We start from the raw sequence: 21317 nt of genomic DNA, 5'->3' as shown, positions 1-21317 counted from the left end.
ATTGTGCACTTATTAAGGTTACTTTAGCATCTAACTTCCAGTCACTGATCTTTACGAACTGCATGTTGCAGAACCTTGTCAGAAAGAATAACTCCTATTCCATAATGCCTATGGAGTAGCATTCGGCAACATGGTGCTCCGCCTAGTGGCAATGAGGTACCATTGTTCTTTGTTATCAAGGTACTGTGATACAATAAGAGACTTAAAAAGCATAGAGACAAAGTGGTGTGGAGTGTGACAAAATGGGACCACACCAATCATAACTGTATCACCTCTGACCATTCCCACTATGAAAGCATGGGATCATCTCAGAGGGATTTGTTTTGCAAAGGAAAGAGACTTCCAAGGATATAAGTGTGTACAGTAAGGATGATTTAATGCAAGTTTATACAACAAAGGAAAAAATGTGTAGCAAGAGCCCTTAAGAGTAATGGAAGCATTTATCCTTGTATGAATCTACTCATCGCCCCTGATCTTCCACCAAGTCATTTAATAGCAAAGATGTTTTGCATAGCAGATTTGCTCTCTTTGTGGAGAAGTCAGAATAGCAGTTAAGTAGTTCTTTTTAAAAAAGAAAGTTTTAAACATTAAAAGTTATCAGCTTAGCTGTGAGTCCGTGCAGTATTTCAGTTTACTCTGGCTTAACTTTGCCTGAAATCACCATACCAGTACTGCTCTGGGAACCATTTCGGCTGAAGGGTGCAGTATAAATACTCAAATAAAAAAAAGAAAGGACTTTTTGGGGTGCACAGATCTATAAAGATTGTGAATTGATTTCCTCTGCCTTTTAAACCCCTTTGAAAGAAACAAAATGAAAAACATTATGATATCATCACTGGGAAAAAATTCGTTTTGATTCCAACTATGTCGTTAATTGGAAGCAGACTGAGTTTTAGCTGACGTTGCCAGCTTTGTTGACTATATCTACGTTTTATTTTCTACATTAAAAGCCAAATATTAACCAGCTGCTGGAGAGCTGGTCAGCAGTGGAACTCTCTGCCCTGGAGTGTGGTGGAGGTTCCTTCTTTAGAGACTTTTAAACAGAGGCTAGATGGCCATCTGTCGGGGGTACTTTGAATACAATTTTCCTGCTTCTTGGCAAGGGGTTGGACTGGATGGCCCACGAGGTCTCTTCCAACTCTTATGTTTCTCTGATATTATCTGGAAGTTGCTGAAGCATGCTTATTCCAGATTCTATAGCTTTTAAAATTGTTTACAGCTTATAAGCTAATTATTATAAGCCTGACCAACTCAAGGAAAGTTGATATGTTTTTTTTAAATCTAACTTTGAGGAACTATCATTTCACCTCTGTTTTTTTTTCCATCAACATCAAAAGATTAATGTTTAATACTTATTTTTGAAATGGGGCATTCAGCATCAAATCATGTTATTCAAACTACATATATACTTATGTATAAGTCAAGGACATATAAAAATTATGGATTTTTATATGACCTGTGGATAAGTAGAGGATCATTCCACAGAGATGGGAAAATACCAATGTCAGCTCAGGGGGCCAGAAATTGAGCCCTGGCAGAGAGAGTGTTATTATTATTATTATTATTATTATTATTATTATTATGAATAATAATAATAATAATAATAATAATAATAATTTATATCCTGCCACCATCTCCCAGAGAGACTTGGGGCGACTCACAAAACACTCAAGCTGTGACACAAAATACAAAATACAACAAGTGCAAAACAAAACATAGGCAATAAACAGTCAACACAACATCATAAATACACAGTACCCCCTAGTAAAAACAATAAAATACAGTAATTGCTGTGGATAAAACAGCAGTATTGGATCCCAGAATTGTAAAGTGCTAAAAAAGAGTAAACGGTCTTCATATGTATTATAAGAGTGCCTAAACATGATCAAAGGCTAGTTGGAAAAGCCAGGTCTTTAATGGTGTGCGGAAGGTTTGGAGGATAGGGGCTAGCCCGATCTCCATCAGGAGGGCATTCCAGAGCTGGGGGGCTCTTTTAGGTGTTTCTTTTAGGTCAGTGGTTCCCAACCTTTGAGTATCCAGGTGTTTTGGATTTCAACTCCCAGAAATCCCAGCCAGCTTACCAGCTATTAGGAACTGTGGGAGCTGAAGTCCAAAACACCTGGAAACCCAAAGGTTGGCAACTACTGTTTTAGCTTGCCCTGGGAAAACTAAGGTCTTCCCTTTCTCTACTTTAGGCAGCGGGGTTGGTTCCTTTTCTGATATGAATTAAAATACAGTACAATGATCCACGGATAAGTTGACACAGCTTAATTAGGTGAATTTTTGACTAAAAGTTCTAGACTTATACATGAGTATATAGACTACATGCTAAAAAATAAAGATGCAAATATTCTGCAATTCAAAAAGTCACATTTAACCTTACATTTTATTTCTCACAGAGTTAATTATTTATTCTCCATGACAGATTAGGCTGGACATAATAGAAGTATTTATGCATAACAGAAGGAATGATCTATCTCAGCAACTGTTCTAGATAAACTGAAGCTCACATGGTAGAACACTAGACCAGTCCTAGGAGCATCTGGAATGGAGAGCCAGATCATGTTAGTTCAGTGGTTCCCAACCTGTGGGTCTCCAGATGTTTTGGCCTTCAACTCTCAGAAATCCTAACAACTAGTAAACTGGCTGGGATTTCTGGGAGTTGTACGCCAAAACACCTGGGGGCCCACAGGTTGAAAACCACTGTGTTAGTTACAAGAAGCAAATAAGGAACGTCTTGTCACATGATGATAGATTTACAAAAACAAAAGCCCCTTTTGTGGTCTTTCAAAATATATTGGAATAGTCTACCATGGCAACTCTTAAAGTGTGCTCCATGGAGCCCTTGGGGCTTGGTGAGGCATACTGAGGGGCTCTGCTCTTTCCTCCTTCTCCTGCTCCAAAGGTGCATGATGGCACCACCATGTTATTTCCCTCCCCCTGCCTCTGTTGCCTTCTTTCTTCTCCAAAAATGCACGTCAATCTTGCCTCCTCTTTTCTCCTCCTCCTCCTCCTCTTCCAAGGGCATCCGGCGGCAGTATTATCCTCCTGGGACACTGACCTTTTCCTCCATGCCCCCTCCCTGTCCAAGCCCTTTCTCCCTCACCTTCCTTGCTTCCAAAATCTTATTTCCCTCCTATTGCTCAGGGGTTGCTTTGATTGTGCTTTTACTGCATGGCAGAAGGGGGTTGGATTGGATGGCCCCTGGGGTTGCTCCTATCATCATCATCATCAACAGCAGCAGCATTACAAAAGCTGGATGGCTATCTGTTGGGGTTGCTTTGTGCTTTTATTGCATGGCATAAGGGAGGTTATTTATAAACATTTCTTGGAGACCTATGAGGAACTTTTGCTTTAAAAAAGGGCTCTGTGGCTCAAAAAGTTTGAGAACCCCTTGTCTACCAAATCACGTCTTTGAACATCATAGAAACTAATAGCAACTCTTTATATTATTGTTGATTATTACATAGGCAAAAATTGTGCTTTTCATGCATAAGAGCAAACCTTGTGGGAAGGAATGTAAATGTAGATGAGGGGCAGCGAACAAAACACATCTATGAGTACAATTCTCCCTCATTATCCATGGATCCTGCAACCACAGATTCATTCACCCATGGCCTGAAAATATTTTTTAAAATTCCAAAAAGCAAATATTGATTTTGACATTTTATACATGGACATAATTTTACTATGCTTCTGTCTTTAATGGGATTTTGGTATCCATGGGGGTGTCTTGTAGCCAGATTCTAAGAGTCGACTCTATGCTCAGTAACCACTGGATGTGGGGGGAACCAGAAGATGAGACTGCAAGAAGCAGCATGGAATATCCTAGAAATGACATGATCTTTGACAAACTCATTCTGTGAATAATTGTTGTGGGTATAATTTTTAAAATATAATATGGGAACTATTAGTCATTTGGGTTTAAAAAGGATGGCAATATAAGCCACTATGCCATGAACAACTCACCCCTGATTCACATATTACACCTTTATATATATTTAGACCCATGTTTTCACATACAAAATCTCATGTCAAGTACAGCAATGTGTTTGAATGATGATGCCACTAATGTGTGTTCGAAGGCTTTCATGGCCGGAATCACTGGGTTTTCCGGACTGCATGGCCATGTTCCAGAAGCATTCTCTCCTGACATTTCACCCAGATCTATGGCAGGCATCCTCAGAGGTTATGAGGTCTGATAAAAGTTTTTTAATATTGGTAACCATATTTTGTTCATTTTCATGGTTTCCTCCTTTCTGTTGAAATTGTCCACATGCTTGTGGATTTCAATGGCTTCTCTGTGTAGTCTGACATGATGTTTGTTAGAGTGTCTAGCATTTCTACGTTCTCAATTAATATGCTGTGTCGAGATTGGTTCATCACGTGCTCTGCTATGGCTGACTTCTCTGGTTGAATGAGTCTTCAGTGCTTTTCATGTGCCTTGATTCATTTTACTAGTATTAAAAAACTCTAAAATCAGGACAGCAAATAAAGAACAACGCTTAAATACTGGAGAATTCAAGACAGGAAACAATCAGGACCAGCTAACACCTCCTAACAAAGGATTCCCCCAGTCAGGAAGCAGATAGGCTTTGAAGCTGCAAGGCTTCAATGCTAATCAAGCTGGCCAGTTGCAACATTCACACTTGCCTCAAACAGACAAGAGTTCTTTCTCCCACCCTGGACATTCCACAGATATATAAACCCCACTTGCTTGGTTTCCAACAGACCTCACAACCTCTGAGGATGCCTGCCATAGATGTGGGAGAAACATCAGGAGAGAATGCTTCTGGAACATGACCATACAGCCCGGAAAACTCACAGCAACCCAAGCATTACTAAACTGATTTCTTGACTCATCATCTCAAATTAGAATAAAAGATCAAGGGAGATGTTCCAATCTACTAGAGCGTATAGGTACACCTGAAATTCCTATAAAGAGTTTATTAAATAAATGTAGTAAAATTTCTACTATTTCACCTCTGCATTCAATGTAAGGCACAAATAACCTCGTCATTTCCCTCCAATTTTATAAATGAGAATTCACTTTAAGGACTCTAAAACTTACCAAGCCGACAATACAGGCTGCCAACACATTTGCAAGGAAGAAACAAAATAAAATGCAGTTCTTCATTCTGATGAATCTGCAAAATAAAACAAACATTTTGGGAAGCAGAATGTCAAGTAATGCTGCTTACAACTCAGCATGATGTTTGTGAGAACAATTAGGGACCTGCTGTTTGATCCCTCATTTGCAGAAAAGTATAATGCTAGAAACCAAGTTATTCCAAAAGCTCAGCCAATTCTCTGACAAAAACAAGACAAAAACAAGCATAACTAATTTGAGATTTGCTTTAGAATGAATGTTCCCCAGCAGATGTTGCAAAGAAGACAAATACAAATGTAACTGCAGCTAACAGCATGTTTCTAGCCATAGTGCATAGGGTGGGTTTTTTTTTTGTTCTAGGTGGCTGATATTTGTTATCCCCTTTTTTTTTGCTATCTTGCTTCTGAATGTGACATTTATTAATCGTATTGGTGTTATATAAGTCTTTAACTAAAGAGGACACTGGGTAGCAGCGATGGCAATGATTTAAAAGGTTTATAATGCACATGGCTGGTAAATGCACTTTACAAATGACAAAAAAACAACCCTAAAACTTATTTACAAAAAATATAAAAGTGGCCAAATATATCAATTGTCAAAATATTAAAATTTTGGAATATTAAGAGCCATTAATAAAATTTAAATTATAAAAGCAAAGCCAAAGTGGAGAAACTAAGAACTTAATGCCTGTTGGAGGAAAGGAATTGTCTTACAAATGTGGGAGCCAGGAAGGTCTCCCTTAGGAGATACTTTCACCAATAAGGTCAGTTCAGAAGGCTTTGACCCCTTCTACACTGCTATATAAATCCAGATTATCTGCTTTGAACTGGATTATTTGACAATGTCTACTCATATAATCCAGTTCAAAGCAGTTAATGTGGATTATCTACTTTGATAATCTGGATCCTATGGCAGTGCAGAAGGGGCTTTTGTCTCTAGTAGGGCCTTCTACACAACAAACTTAAATCCAGTATATTCCAGTGGGTTTACTCTGAGCATGGCTTGGTCTGGACCTAATTAGCATCATTTTGATAAGTTTATATTTGTGTGAAGTAACTAACCTAAATAAAAATGCCTAATTCTAAATATGCTATCTTTGCCAGGTCAACCAATCCACTCTCTTTGTTGTTGTTTATTCGTTCAGTCGCTTCTGACACTTTGTGACCTCATGGATCAGCCTACGCCAGAGCCCCCATCAGCCGCTGCCACCCTTCAAGGTCAGGCCAGTTACTTTAAAGATAACATCCATCCATTTTGCCCTTGCTTTTCCTTTTTCCTTCCATTTTCCTCAGCATCATTATCTTCTACAATCTTTCCTGTCTTCTCATTATGTGGCCAAAGTACTTCATCTTTGCCTCTAATATCCTTCCCTCCGCAGAGCAGTTGGGCTTTATTTCCTGGAGTATGTATTGGTTTGGTCTTCTTGCTGTCCAAGGCACTCTCAGAATTTTTCTCCAACACCACAATTCAAAAGCATCTATCTTCCTTTGCTCAGCCTTCCTTATGATCAAGCTCTCACATCCATAGGTTATAGGGAATATCATTGCTTTAACTATGTGGACCTTCATTTCCAGTATGAAGTCTCTACTCTTCACTCTTTTATGGAGATTGGTTATTGCTCTCCTCCCAAAAAGTAAACGTTTTCTGATTTCCTGGCTGCAGTCTGCATCTGCAGTAATCCTTGTGCCTAGAAATACAAAGTCTGTCACTGCCTCCACATTTTCTCTCTCTATTTGCCAGTTATCAATCAGTCTGGTTGACATAATCCTGTTTTTTTTTTTTAAAACTGCAACCCAGCTTTTGCATTTTCTTCTTTCACCTTGGTGATAAGGCTCCTCAGGTCCTCCTCGCTTTCAGCCATCAGAGTGGTATCATTTGCATATCTAAGGTTGTTAATGTTTCTTCCAGCAATTTTAACTCCAGTCTTGGATTCATCAAGCCCCGTACGTCGCATGATGTGTTCTGCATACAGGTTGAATAGGTAGGGTGAGAGTACTACCATGTTCCTTTCCCAATCTTGAACCAGTCTGTTATTATGATATCTGTTCTTACTGTTGCTCCTTGGTCATTATACAGATTTCTCAGGAGACAACAAGGTGACTTGGTATCCTCATACCATCAAGAACTTGCCACAATTTATCATGATCTACACAATCAAAGGCTTTAGAATAGTCAATTAAACAGAAATAAAATAGTCAATAATCCACCCTCTATCCAAACAAAAAAAAAACCCCTCATTTTATTAATTGGGTGTTTGCTTGCTCTAATAATGATCTTATCCTTCCATTTAGTGGGGAAAGCTGGTTATCAATACACAATGATACTACAAAGCTTGATACTCTCACAGGAATACCTGCCATCAGCTTGCAAAGTTAATACATCCATCTACATGAGCACAGCATTAGTATGTCCTGCTGTTCAGCATGTCCTCTTGGCACATCTGGAGGTCATTACAACCAGTGCTGACTTCTCTGACATAAATAAAAGCCACTCCCTTTCCTTGTTCCCATAGTTGTTCCACCCTTAAATTTTCCAGGAGACTTTCACATTTCTTTGGCTTGGGGAACAGATCTCCATGAGATAATTCTAAAAAGTTATCTCATATGGGCTCCAGCGACTTGGACAAATGAAAGTTCTTTGGCTCTTCAGAGAAGTCATCCAAGGACATTAAGTGCACATTTAAATTGTATTTTTCACCAAATGTGATTATACATTGTTATTTCTTTACTGTTGTTTTCTTACTAATTAAACCTACTCCTATAAGGATGTGGTCTATCCAATGCAATTTCTTGAATCAGTACCCCAAATTACCTCAGGAGCAGGGCCAAAAAAGAAGATACCAAGGCATCCCTGCTTCCAGGTGCCACATGGAACGGCTCCGCTCAGGGGGAGGGAGGAGGAGGAGAAGCAACAGTCAGGATGCTTGTTGTCACGCTGTTCGTGGGTAATCAGCCTCTCCTCTCCCAACATCCCCTTTGCCTTGGCACTATAAGAAGGTTTCACGAGATCAGCTGCACTCATTGCAATGGTGTAGTAACAGTGATGCCAGGAGCATATTTTAGTTCTTGGGGACCACTGGTGGTCCATGGACCACAGGTTGGGGACCATTGATATAGGAAATAAGCTCTTCCACCAACATATTTCTCCATCACCCACACTATGTCATCTATATAAAGTCTATGAGAGGATGCTATTAAATCGACTAGGACCTGTTATCGAACCCAAGCTTATTGCACAACAAGCAGGTTTCAGACCAGGGAAAAACTGTACAGGTCAAATTCTTCATCTGACTGAACATATCGAGGAAGGCTACGAGAAAGGCTGCATCACGGGAACAGTTTTTGTGGACCTTACGGCAGCCTATGACACGGTGCAACATAGAAAAATGCTGCATAAAATCTACCATATCACCCGGGACTTTGACTTTACAAAAACTGTCCAGACCCTCTTAGAAAACCACAGCTTCTATGTGGAGTTTCAGGGCCAGAAAAGCAGATGGAGGAGGCAAAAGAATGGTTTACCCCAAGGCAGCGTTCTTGCACCAACCTTACTTAATATCTTCACGAATGATCAGCCACTACCACCACTCATAAAGAGCTTTATATATGCTGATGACCTTGGCCTTACAACACAAGCAAAAGATTTTGAAACAGTTGAAAAGCAACTCACCTGTTCCGTCCCCCAGGACGATGGTTTGCCTTACTTATTGGTCGTTTGTTTGTTTTCCCTCCTTTGCATTTTGTTTCAGCCTCTGGCTGCAAAAGCCCAGGAAAGGTGGCTTGAAGTCTGCAAGAGCTGGCTGCAGTTTTCTTTGCAATGATTGGTCAAAGAGTACAACATCTTAGGACCGCCCTTTTTACCAGGGTCTAGTCTCCATTTTAGAGTTTCATTCTGGCTATAGTCTTCCAACGTGCTGGAGCTGTGCAAGGCTAACTGGGACAAATCATCCTCAAAACCAGGCCAATCTAAGCCTATCCAAATTAGATAAGTATTGAATTATACTGATCTGGAATAGGAAATCTAGTTAGAGGAGCAGGGTTATTCCATCGCTTCTAGAACTAATCTTTGCTGTAAAGATAGGGAAGGAAAGAGTTTCTCCTTCTAATATAGACAGCGTGATTAGGGTATAGTGGTTTTATAATCACCTTTGCCTTCTGGAACCAGGGATAATTCTGCAACTAAAACCTATGGAAATTTGTTTCATTTTCTGCAACTTTAAGATCTGTGCCAGGTTTACAACCTTGTATGAATAAACATCCTTTTTTGAAGTTCTCCAGACTCAGTCGTTCAATATTTTAGGACAGCTTATAGGGATTTGCAGTTCGCCCGGATAAAGGACGGCACGTTTCAGCTTTATAGTTTTTTTTATTGTCTGGCGGACGGCACAGTTTTGAGGACGATCAGCGGTTTTTCCGCTTCAGCTAGCTTGCACGGCCATAGAGACTTTGATTTTGTGGTCTGTTGCAGTGAAAGCTTGCTGCCAGGCCGAAAGGCAAGTGAGAGAGTGGGGCTCCATTTCTTCAGCCTCTGCAGTATCCTGCTCTTCAGCTTGCGTGTGTGCGCGTAGCCCTGCGGCTGTTTCTGCAATTGCACGGCTGTGCAAAACCCAGCAATCTACCCCGAGCTCCTTCGGTGGCAGGCATCGAGCCGCGGAGCTCCAGCAGTAGGTCCTGGGCTTACACGGAGGTGGTGAGTCCAGAAGCGCTCGGCCGGGACGGTCGCCTGGCGGTGGTGACCTGCCTCATTGTCCTGCGGTGGTGACCTGCCTCATCGTCCTGCGGTGGTGACCTGCATCATCGTCCTGCGGTGGTGACCTGCCTCATTGACCTGCGGTGGTGACCTGTCTCATCGTCCTGCGGTGGTGACCTCCCTTCACAGCGGGGAGGAGGCGTCTCTTCTCTCCTCCTTTCCAAAGCCAGCCTCGGTGCTCCTTCGGCGGCAGGCCTCGAGCCGCGGAGCACAAGGTGCTTGAAAATTTGGCGAAGTCGCCATTTTGGCAGTTTACGTCACTCGGGCAAGGGAGGTATCAAGTGGCAAGTTGCTGTCAGTTGGCATTTTGCAGCTTGCCTACCAAAGTTTGGCGCCAAAGGTCACAATCTTTGTAAAGTATAGTTACTTAGTGATATATATTGCTATGGTTAAGTGCTGTGAATTGTATTATATATTGAATTTGCTTTTATTGTAAATTTACTTGCAGGTATATTGCATTTGCCTTTGTTGTAAATTTACTTGCTATTAAGAATACATAATGTCTATGCAATTTCAAGATGATGCAGATGGTATACCTCCTTCTGAGGCTGAAAGTAGGAATGAAAGGCCCCAAAGGATAAAGCACCCTTCAGCCAAGATGCTAGCCCATCTAATAGATGAAAAGGAGCTCCTCCATGTGAGGTTAGGTTCGGCATGGGAGCGAATTGTAACATTAATGGACAGAATTGAGAGCTTGGGTATTACAAGGGTGCCATCCATATTACAGACAGACCTTGAAGAGACCTTCGGTATTTGGAGGGGTTTGGTGTCTAAGATAGTCCAGGTCCTCGAGCGCATTAACGCCAAGGATTCAGAGTTAGAAATAGTGAGTGTCTTAGCTGACACTAATGAGAAAGAAAATAAGGTGAGGGCAATTCTAGATGCCTTGGAATTTAGTTCTCCATCTGTTAATCTAAGGTCTGAGCCAAAAGGAAATCAGTCTTCCTTATGCAGCCATGAGACCAATCTTTTAAAATCACCTGCTGTGGCACTTAGTCTTAAGTCCAACCGCTCTAGCCAGGTATCTAAGCTAAGGGAGTGTGCATCATCTAAACATAGCCACTCTAGCAAGTCTTCTGCTGCTGGGAGTGCCATCTCTTCCCTAGCTGCCTTGCACATTAAGGAGGCTGCACGTCTAGAGCTAAAGAGCAAGGTAGCGGGGGCGGAGGCTGATGCTAAGGCAGCTGATCTCACCCTTCCCTTTAAAGAAGAAGAGCAACGACTGCAAATAGAACAGGCCCGTAGACAAAGCGAAATGCAAATGGAACAGGCCCAAAGGCAAGGTGAAATAGAAATGCTTAGAATAAGGATGGATGCTACTGCCAAAAAGGTAAGGGCTGAGACTTTGGCCAAGGCCCTAATTGAGCCACTCACAGAAGAAAATGTAAGTCAGTTGCCGAAGCAGGACCCTTCTTCCAAGGTGCTTGTGCATCTTAATAGCTTAAACAGCCAGTTTTCGGATGAGGAACAGGAAGACTTCTCTCCTTACCCAGAGCAGGGCCCCAAAGTCACTTTTGAGTTTCCTGCAGAGCAGAGCGTCATAGTGGGGAGCTCACCCTTGCCCGAGCTACCTGTGCCTCCTGCTAAATCCCTAGGTCAGTCAATCAGGGCCTCAAGGCCAAGTGCTAGTTGGCCCTTACAGACAGCTGCACAGGGAGCCACCGATTCGTCAGTGGTCGATGTCATCCCTCCAAGAGGCCAAAGGTTGACGCAAGGTGCACGGTGGGAGTCCACTCCACAACAGCAAACTCCTCAATTGTTCCCTTCGACGCCAGAGTCCCAGCTTGTCTCCATCATCAGAAGCCCCAGAAGAGATCTTAAGGACAAGGGTGTCGAAAAGTTTTCGGACAAGCCTGAGGAATTTCTTCTCTGGAAGGCCACCTTCCAGAGAGCAATCAGAGACTTAAAGTTATTGCCTGAGGAAGAACTGACTCTTCTGGCTGCATGGTTGGGCCCAGCCTCATCCTCACAAGTTAAGAAGATCTACGCAGCCCACGTAGCCGATCCCGACAAAGCCCTGGAAAAGGCCTGGGCCAGGTTGCAGCAGAGGTATGGGGCCAGCACAGAGATTGAAGCATCTCTTATGGACAAGCTCCAAAGGTTCCCAGCTTTGAAACTCAAAGACTTCAAACTCTTGTGGGACCTCAGCGATCTCCTTACGGAATTAGAGTCGGCCAAGGAGAATCCAGAACTGCCCGGTTTGAAGTGCCTCGATCAGCACCTGTCCCAGAGGCAGATCTTGACCAAGCTGCCCTTCACTTTGCAAGAACGCTGGGGACAGGAGGTCTTCAACTACAAGGAGGCCCACTCCCAGGCATACCCTCCATTTTCTCATTTGGTCCAGTTCATCACCAGGGCGGCCAGAGAAAGGAATGATCCGCAGACGGGCCTCCCCACCTTATACCAAGGGACCCAGCCAGAGAAGGCACCTAAAGTGGAGAAAAAACCATACAGAGAGGCCAAAAGACCGGTTAGTGTTAAGGCTGTTGAAACTCAGCACAGGGCCAACGAATCCAAGTCAGAGGTGAAGGAGGTGCTCTGCCCCATTCACCAAAAGCCTCACAGTTTGGCCAACTGCCGGGAATTTGGCAAGAAGCCTTATAAAGAAAGACAACAGATTGTACAGAAGCTGGGCATATGTTTTAGGTGCTGTGGAGCAACTCCTCACTTTGCATCCAACTGCAAAGAGGACGTCAAATGCGCAAGGTGTAACAGCCTTAAGCATTGCACCGCGATGCACAACTCTGACGCTGTCTCCCGCGCCAAAGGGGACACGTCTTCCAAAGAAGGGTCATCTACTGAAGCCACCAACATGCAGACCGCGTCACGGATGCAGGAGGATGCTCCATCGGTCGCCTGTACTGAACTATGCTCTGACGTGCACCAGTTCAGAGTCTGCCATCCCATCTGCCTAGCAGATGTATATCCAGCCAGAAGACCTTGGCTTAAAAAGAGACTTTACGTGGCTTTGGATTCACAAAGCGACGCCTCCCTGGCGACTCCAGAGTTTTTCCAACTGTTTGACATAAAAACCCAGACGGTCGACTACACCATGTCCACCTGTGTAGGGAAGAAGAAGTTGCAGGGTCGCATAGCATCCGGCTTTGTTGTCTCCTCTTGTGACCAGAAGAGACTGTTCGAGTTACCAGACCTCATTGAGTGTTCCTCTATTCCCCGGAACAAAAGGCAGATTGTCACCAGAGAAGTCGTGGAAGCCCATCCTCACTTGCGAAAGCTGAAGAACGCCTTACCTGCTTTCCGTCCAGATGTGGACATTGCCCTTCTGCTTGGTGCGGACTGTCCGAACTTGTTCTATGTGAACGACCAAGTTAAGGGACCTCCAGGGGCGCCCATTGCTCAGCTGCTACCACTAGGCTGGACAGTTACAGGCCCAGTGTGCATAAATAGGATGCACCCTCCATCGTCGGTGGGCACTCGTCAAGCGCACGTGCTTCAAGGCAGTCGCCCCACACTAATGCATAGCTGTTTGAGTCATATCTCGGTCTATTATCAGGGGATAACACCAGAGTATTCTTCCATCTTTGAAGTCTCCGAAAGGGATGAAACTACAGCGCTTTCCAAAGATGAACAGAGGTTTTTAGAGATCATGAACTCTCAAGTTTCCCGGAGTCCAGAGGGAAATTGGATAGCCCCTCTGCCTTTTAAAGCAGAAAAACCCACTTTGCCAAACAACAGGCATGTGGCAGAAAATAGACTCTGGTCACTGAAGAAGAAGATGCAGAAAGACCCCAAGGTGTATGTGGCTAATAGAATCAACAACATTCTATCCAGTTCTACGCCTAGCCAGTGGCACCATGTCGCCACCAGCGACAACCCAGCTGACATCGCTTCCAGAGGAGCTTCAACTCAACGAGTGTTAAGTTCAAGTTGGCTGACAGGCCCCAGATGCTTGACCGAAGTCAATTTTCCATCAGCCTTTTCTCCCACCGATAATACAGAATTGCCCGAGTCCGTTCTAGAGGTGAAAGTTTGCAAGATGACCACAGAAATCAAGATGGGCCAAAGATCTTGCCTGGAACCACACCGTTTTGAATGTTTTTCGGAGTGGCACAGTCTCCTTAGAGCAGTTGCTAGGCTTATACATCGTTTAGCTTGCAAAGATAGTGAGCCTTTACAGGTCCAGGATATGATAAAGGCTAAGAGCGTCATATTCAAGTCAGTACAGAGATCTGCTTTCAAGCAGGAAATAGCTAGGCTAGAGCAAGGGCTCAACATCCCTAATCAAAGTCTTCTAAATGAGTTAAACCCATTTCTAGACAAGGAGGGTATTTTGAGAGTTGGAGGAAGGTTAGCCAAAGCTAAACTCAAGGCGTGCATAAAAAACCCCATCATCATACCCCCTAATAGTCACACTGCATTGCTGCTCGTTCGGCATCACCATGAAAGGATCCATCATCAGGGTAGAACGCTAACTGAGGCAGCCCTTAGAAATGAAGGTCTGTGGGTAGTTAATGCCAAAAGGTTGGTCAACAGTTGTATTTTCAAATGTGTTAAATGCAGGCGCCTTAGGCGAAACTGTCAAAGTCAGTTGATGGCAGAACTACCTCAGGATAGGACTTTGACAGACCCACCCTTTTCCCATGTGGGAATCGATGTGTTTGGTCCTTGGGAGGTTGTCACTAGGAAAACCAGGGGTGGTGTTGTAAATAACAAGAGGTGGGCAGTTTTGTTTACTTGTTTAGTAATACGAGCTGTCCATATAGAAGTCATAGAAGGGATGGACACTTCATCATTTTTAAACGCATTAAAAAGGTTCATAGCCCTCAGAGGGCCAATTAAGTCAATTCGGTCGGACTGTGGCACCAATTTTGTAGGTGCGACCAAAGAACTCAATTGTGTGTCTAGGTTTGGGAGAGACCCAAAGGTTCAGAACTTTACGAATACTGAACAAATTATGTGGACTTTCAATGTTCCTCACGCCTCCCACATGGGTGGTGTTTGGGAGAGGATGATTGGTATTAGTCGCAAAATCCTTAATGCCATGCTTTTGAGTCATAGGTCATTGACGCATGATGTTTTGGTGACACTTATGGCGGAAGTTACCGCAATTATCAACAACCGGCCGCTGGTTCCCCTTACCAGTGACCCTGAGAACTTACAACCACTGACTCCTGCACTTATTTTGACACAAAAGGTGCCAGGATGGAAGGACATCATGTTGCCAGTTCCGGACGGAACTCACCGTGCCCTGTGGAAACAGGTGCAGTCCTTGGCCAACCACTTTTGGAAAAGGTGGAAAGCTGAGTACTTAAGCCAGCTTCAAGCTAGAAGAATCTGGCAAAGCCCACAGGACAACATTGAGGTTAACAACGTTGTGTTGTTAAAGGACAAAGACTTGCCCCGCCATGCATGGCCCATGGGCATTGTATTAAAGACCTTTCCTTGCCCGGATGGTAAGGTCAGGAAAGTTCAATTAAAGACTTGCAACAGAGACAAAGTGTCCATTTTGGACAGACCAATTAGTGACCTCGTGTTGCTTATTGGAGATGTTTAAAGTTCTAGTGTTTGTATTGTCATATGTGCAAAGGTGTTTGTATGTTTTTGAGTGGTAAATTCCCACATCCTGGGAATTTAAGCGGGGAGTGTTCCGTCCCCCAGGACGATGGTTTGCCTTACTTATTGGTCGTTTGTTTGTTTTCCCTCCTTTGCATTTTGTTTCAGCCTCTGGCTGCAAAAGCCCAGGAAAGGTGGCTTGAAGTCTGCAAGAGCTGGCTGCAGTTTTCTTTGCAATGATTGGTCAAAGAGTACAACATCTTAGGACCGCCCTTTTTACCAGGGTCTAGTCTCCATTTTAGAGTTTCATTCTGGCTATAGTCTTCCAACGTGCTGGAGCTGTGCAAGGCTAACTGGGACAAATCATCCTCAAAACCAGGCCAATCTAAGCCTATCCAAATTAGATAAGTATTGAATTATACTGATCTGGAATAGGAAATCTAGTTAGAGGAGCAGGGTTATTCCATCGCTTCTAGAACTAATCTTTGCTGTAAAGATAGGGAAGGAAAGAGTTTCTCCTTCTAATATAGACAGCGTGATTAGGGTATAGTGGTTTTATAATCACCTTTGCCTTCTGGAACCAGGGATAATTCTGCAACTAAAACCTATGGAAATTTGTTTCATTTTCTGCAACTTTAAGATCTGTGCCAGGTTTACAACCTTGTATGAATAAACATCCTTTTTTGAAGTTCTCCAGACTCAGTCGTTCAATATTTTAGGACAGCTTATAGGGATTTGCAGTTCGCCCGGATAAAGGACGGCACGTTTCAGCTTTATAGTTTTTTTTATTGTCTGGCGGACGGCACATCACCAATGACTTGAAAGATCTCTCCAGCTACTACAAAGAGAACCACCTGAAGCCTAACCCTGCCAAGACACAAGTGTGTGCTTTCCACCTACGTAACCGCGAAGCCAACAGGAAACTGAAAGTTACTTGGGAAGGCCAAGAGCTCGAACACTGTTTCCATCCTAAATACCTTGGTGTCACCTTAGACCGAACACTAACATATAGGAAATACTGCATGAACACCAAGCACAAAGTAGCTGCACGTGTCAGGGTATTGTGTATTGTGAAATGTTAAAATCAATCTGGATACAGCAATTATGGAGTTAATGAGAGTCTGCTATGATTGATGTATCACAGGACCAATGGGGTCAAGTGTGTTTTGACCGGGACGTACTATCTTGGTTCCTGTGGAATGCGAGGGAGTAAGGTTTCCTGTGTAGAGCGGAGAACAGCGATGAGCAATGTGCTGTGTGTGTGTGCATGGTGCTTTCGGCAATCACTCATGGACGAAAGGACTGAATTTGCTATAATTGTAAATAGTTCATGTAAATAAAGTTTAATCAACAGTTGAACTTCGTCTGCTGGAGTGAGTTTATCCAGTGCTGTTTTTCCACACGGGGAAACAGTCTGGAGAGGAGGAGGCAGACCGGGATGGTGAATTTTTGGATTTCACTCTGCTACCCATCATCCCCGCTGACAGCACGCAATAACATCCTGCGGAAACTGACTGGCAGTGCATGGGGAGCAGACCCACAAGTAATAAGAACATCAGCCCTGGCCTTGTCTTTCTCAACTGCAGAGTATGCCTGTCCTGTTTGGCACAAGTCTGCCCATGCAAAGCAGGTGGACATAGCACTGAATGAAACATGCAGAATCATCATGGGATGCCTTAAACCTACACCTGTTGATAAACTCTACAAGTTAGCTGGCATTGCCCCTCCTGACGTGCGACGGGAAGTTGCTGCTAACGATGAGAGAAAAAAGGTTGAACATTGTGAAAGCCACCCACTGCATGACTATCAGCCTCCTCCCAGTAGACTCAAATCAAGGAAGGGCTTCATGAGAACCACCACTCCTCTTGATGTTCCTCCAGCAACAGCAAGGGTGTCCCTCTGGGCAGCTAAACCAGGCAACTCTAACTGGATGGCCCCCCAAGAGGGTCTTCCTCCAGGGGCAAACCAGGAATGGGCAACTTGGAAGTCCCTGAACAGACTCAGAAGTGGAGTGGGCAGATCAAAAGACAACTTGGCAAGGTGGCACTACCTGGAGGAATCCTCCACCTTGTGTGACTGTGGAGCTGAACAAACAACTCAGCATATGTATGCTTGCCCACAATGCCCTGCCTCATGTACAGAGGAGGAGTTGTTTAAAGCTACAGACAATGCAGTTGCTGTTGCCCGCTTTTGGTCCAAAACTATTTAGTTGCCTGTGATTTCTTTTCTTTTCTATTTTATTTCCATTATTTGAAATGTATTTGCTGTACCAATGCTTTTGACACGAAATAAATAAATCACCCACACATCGCCCACACATTTCATTTCAAGTTTATCCATGAACAACTACATCCTTAATGACAACCAAAATCTTACAGCATTCACATACTTAGCTGTCAGAATTTAAACTTTTGACTGATAACAAGCTATATGGCATCAGAAAATGTATCTTCTGTGTTTATAACAATGTAAATATTAAACCATTAAAAGCTGCTAATCAGGGACATGTGTGCCTTGTTGACTGGGCTGTGAAGTTGCTAGCATGACTGCATGGAGTGCTCCGAGGGGAGTCAGAGTGGATTACAGGTAGATATATGACAAACATTCCATGCCGTTATACAATTGACAGAGGCAGATGTCATGGCGTCCCTCTTTTCATCCATAGAAAGTTTCTAAAGTATAACAACTACTTTCAATTAAACAACAATAACACTTTCAAAACGGGAACAGATTTGGGTTGTTGTATGTTTTCCGGGCTGTATGGCCATGTTCCAGAAGTATTCTCTCCTGATGTTTCGCCCACATCTATGGCAGGCATCCTCAGAGGTTCTGAGGAGGCCTGCCATAGATGTGGGTGAAACGTCAGAAGATAATACTTCTGGAACATGGCCATACAGCCCGGAAAACATACAACAACCCTGTGATCCCAGCCATGAAAGCCTTTGACAACACAGGGAATAGATTTTTTTTTCAAGTTTTGTTACATAGTGCAATAAGAGAAATTATGGTGTAGTGCAGGCATGGGCAAGTCCAAACATAGACTCATCAGTCTCGGTAAATGTTCCCCCGCTGTCCTGACATCTTCATTTGTAGTGTATTTTAGAAATCTGCTAGATGGATAGGGGACATCCTGTGGAAGTTTACTTTTTAAAAAAAGTATATGCGCTGGACCTTATATGCGCTCATGTGGATATTTAAATATACACACAAGCAAAATTCTTATTACCTCCCCTCACCCTACTTGAAATTCAAACTGTTTAATTTCATAAAAATCGGAACAAAGGAATGGTTCCAGAGAGTTGTCATGGGAATTGCTTTCCATTTGTACTTCCATTTAAATACCTGTGTGTCCATGGCTCCATCTGTTTACAGCCCTCATCGGTTGTTTTGGGATGCTAAAATGCGCACATGCGCTGGAGCAGTCTACACCAGCATATTGCAACGAAGTCCCATGTTTTTCCTGAGTGCAGGGGTACAGTGTTGCGAATATGTGCATTTTTCGGCCAATCTCAGATTTTAAGCACACCTTTTTAACCTGAGTTTTTCGGCCGATTGTGCGATTCAGCGCACATTTTTGGCAATCATCATCAAGCTACCTTTTATCCCAGTTTCTCTCAGATTTTATGGCCTGTTTTCTCTCAGTTTCAGAGGAAGGCAAAGGCAACTCCCTCTGAACAAATATTGCTTAGAAAACCCTGAAACAGATCTGTTTTGGGGTAACCGTAAGACAAAAATGACTTCAAAGTATTCAACAAAGCAACACTTATAGCTTCCAGTAACACTAGTTAAGAAGAAAATAACTTCTGTCATCTTTGAACATCAATAATTAGGGCTGCAAGCACACTTAACTCTAAAAGGGATAACTGCCTTAAGTGCTTATGATGACAACAATATTAATTAAAAATGAAAGTAAGTCGAATATTGCCCTGTAGACTTCCCCTCATAGAAGAGAACTGAGAATCCAGGAGCTCTCTGGATGTTGTTGGATTACAAGTCCCATCAGCCTAAGCCAGTGTAGCCAATATTGAGTAATTCTATGAGTTGTGGTCCAAGAGCTGGAGGGCTATACAATTCCTACTGCTTTTTGAAGTAGTGATCCACTGCTTAGGGAGCACATATATGTACATCACTGAATCAGGCTAGCATCCGTGTAATGTTGGTAAAATGGTATTTGCTGTTTTTGCCTGTAAGCTCTCGGTTTCTATGAAAACATTCAGATTACATTCATGAAATTTTCAAGTGTCTTATCTGAAGGCTACAAAACAACACTTAGCATGTGATCATTGCTGAGTCCCACTGCATTTAATAGAAGTTACTCCCTAGTTACCTTATATGTGCATTTAAAAGATGTAGCCTTACTTCTTTTGTCATCCGTTCTTTAAAGATATGAATTCTTTTTTAGCACATCATGGCATTATGTATAAAATGCACACCAGATAATTCACATATTGATTTTTACCCCAACCCCAAGAAAACATTCTTATGTTGTTTACCTCTGTGTGCTATGGAGATCCTTTGGTGGTTAAAGCGGTTGTAGCTGATGCAAAGAATTTCACAGTCTTCTCCAGAATGAAGCACTTTGTGCTCTTAATTTCTGAAATATTCAAACTGTGGTGAGTCAGTGGGGAGGAATGTTCAGAGAAGCTGTAGATGTCTATTGTTAACTTGCCACAGTACAAATACAACGCTAACATGATCAAGCATTGAAATAAAGATAAAAGAAAAAAACTATTTTGCTTCTTCATTTGTTACCATGTAATAAAATAATTAGGAACAAGATATGCTCCAGTCCTTCTACGGCAGTATACATTACATTACTCCTAAGCAAGAGCCCAGCAGAGTCCCTTTAAATCATACTAGTTGAGATTGTTCTATGTGGGAGTTTCATGATGAGACAATTACAAGCACTTATAACCAAGATATTCTTTATGTGTGGATAAAGAATATATTGAGAGTGGAGCTAAGCAGGTGCCATTGCCTTGCTTCTGGTGAATGCATGTAGGGCAGTGCAAAGGCTAAAGAGGGCAATAAAATGCCTGTGGGACAGTCTGATTGTAACATAAAAATATTTTATTTATTTATTATTTACCATATTTGTACTCTGCCCGTCTCAACTCCGAGGGGGACTCAGAGCGGCCTCACATATCGTCAACAATTCAATGCCTTAAAATAACACACAATTGGTAAACATCTACATTAAAATCAGAATTAAAACATCTAAAAACAACTACATCAATTATTAAAATCACACGATTTGAAGTCTTAATCTAGGACCTTTCCAATTGTGATTGAACAGATTGTATTTTCATTTATTGCACTGCAGTTGTTCTCCAAAAGCTTAGTCCCATAGCCATGTTTTAACTTTCTTCCTGAAGGCTAGAAGGGAAGGAGCTGATTGAATATCACTGGGGAGGGAGTGCCATAGCCGAGGGACCACCACTGAGAAAGCCCTGTCTCTCGTCCCCACCAACCATATCTGTGAAGGAGACAGGCCTGAGAGCATGGCCTCTCCAGAGGATCTTAATCTCTGCAATGGTTCATAGAGGGAGATACGTTCAGATGGGTAAGCAGGGCTGGAACCGTTTAGGGCTTTCTAGGCTAAATCAGCACTTTGAATTGTGCTCGGTAGCAGATTGGCAGCCAGTGGAGCTGAAGTAACAGGGGAGTTGTATGTAAGGAGTCCAGTAAGGAGCCTGTCTGCCACTCATTGGACCACTTGAAGCTTCCAAACAGTCTTCAAAGGCAGCCCCACTTAGAGTACATTGCACTAATCTATTTGGGATGTAACAAGAGCATGGATTGCAGTGGCCAAGTCTGACTTCCCAAGTACACATTCTTTAGGTCTACTCACTCAGACGGATGAATACTGTTAGAACTCATGTGGCACATAGAATTGCTGATGGGCAAATAGAGGAAAGACCAGCAGAAGTCATATCTAAGGTCC

General features: G+C 42.8%; 1 protein-coding gene across 1 annotated transcript in view; it reads right to left on the bottom strand.

Moving 5' to 3' along the window:
• Nucleotides 1–20358, bottom strand: part of fgl1 (fibrinogen like 1) — a 75335-nt gene extending 54977 nt beyond the window's left edge. The window contains exons 1-2 of the mRNA XM_003221637.4: nucleotides 19867–20358; nucleotides 5072–5147 (exon numbers count right to left, since the gene is read on the bottom strand). Coding sequence (XP_003221685.2) covers nucleotides 5072–5137 — 66 coding nt within the window. The 5' untranslated portion in view covers nucleotides 5138–5147; nucleotides 19867–20358. The remainder of the gene's footprint in view (nucleotides 1–5071; nucleotides 5148–19866) is intronic.
• Nucleotides 20359–21317: the final 959 nt, after the last annotated feature.

This window comes from Anolis carolinensis, chromosome 5 (genome assembly GCF_035594765.1).
Source record: "Anolis carolinensis isolate JA03-04 chromosome 5, rAnoCar3.1.pri, whole genome shotgun sequence".
In the NCBI taxonomy this organism is placed as follows: domain Eukaryota; kingdom Metazoa; phylum Chordata; class Lepidosauria; order Squamata; family Dactyloidae; genus Anolis; species Anolis carolinensis.
This window is presented reverse-complemented; position numbering and strand designations above follow the sequence as displayed.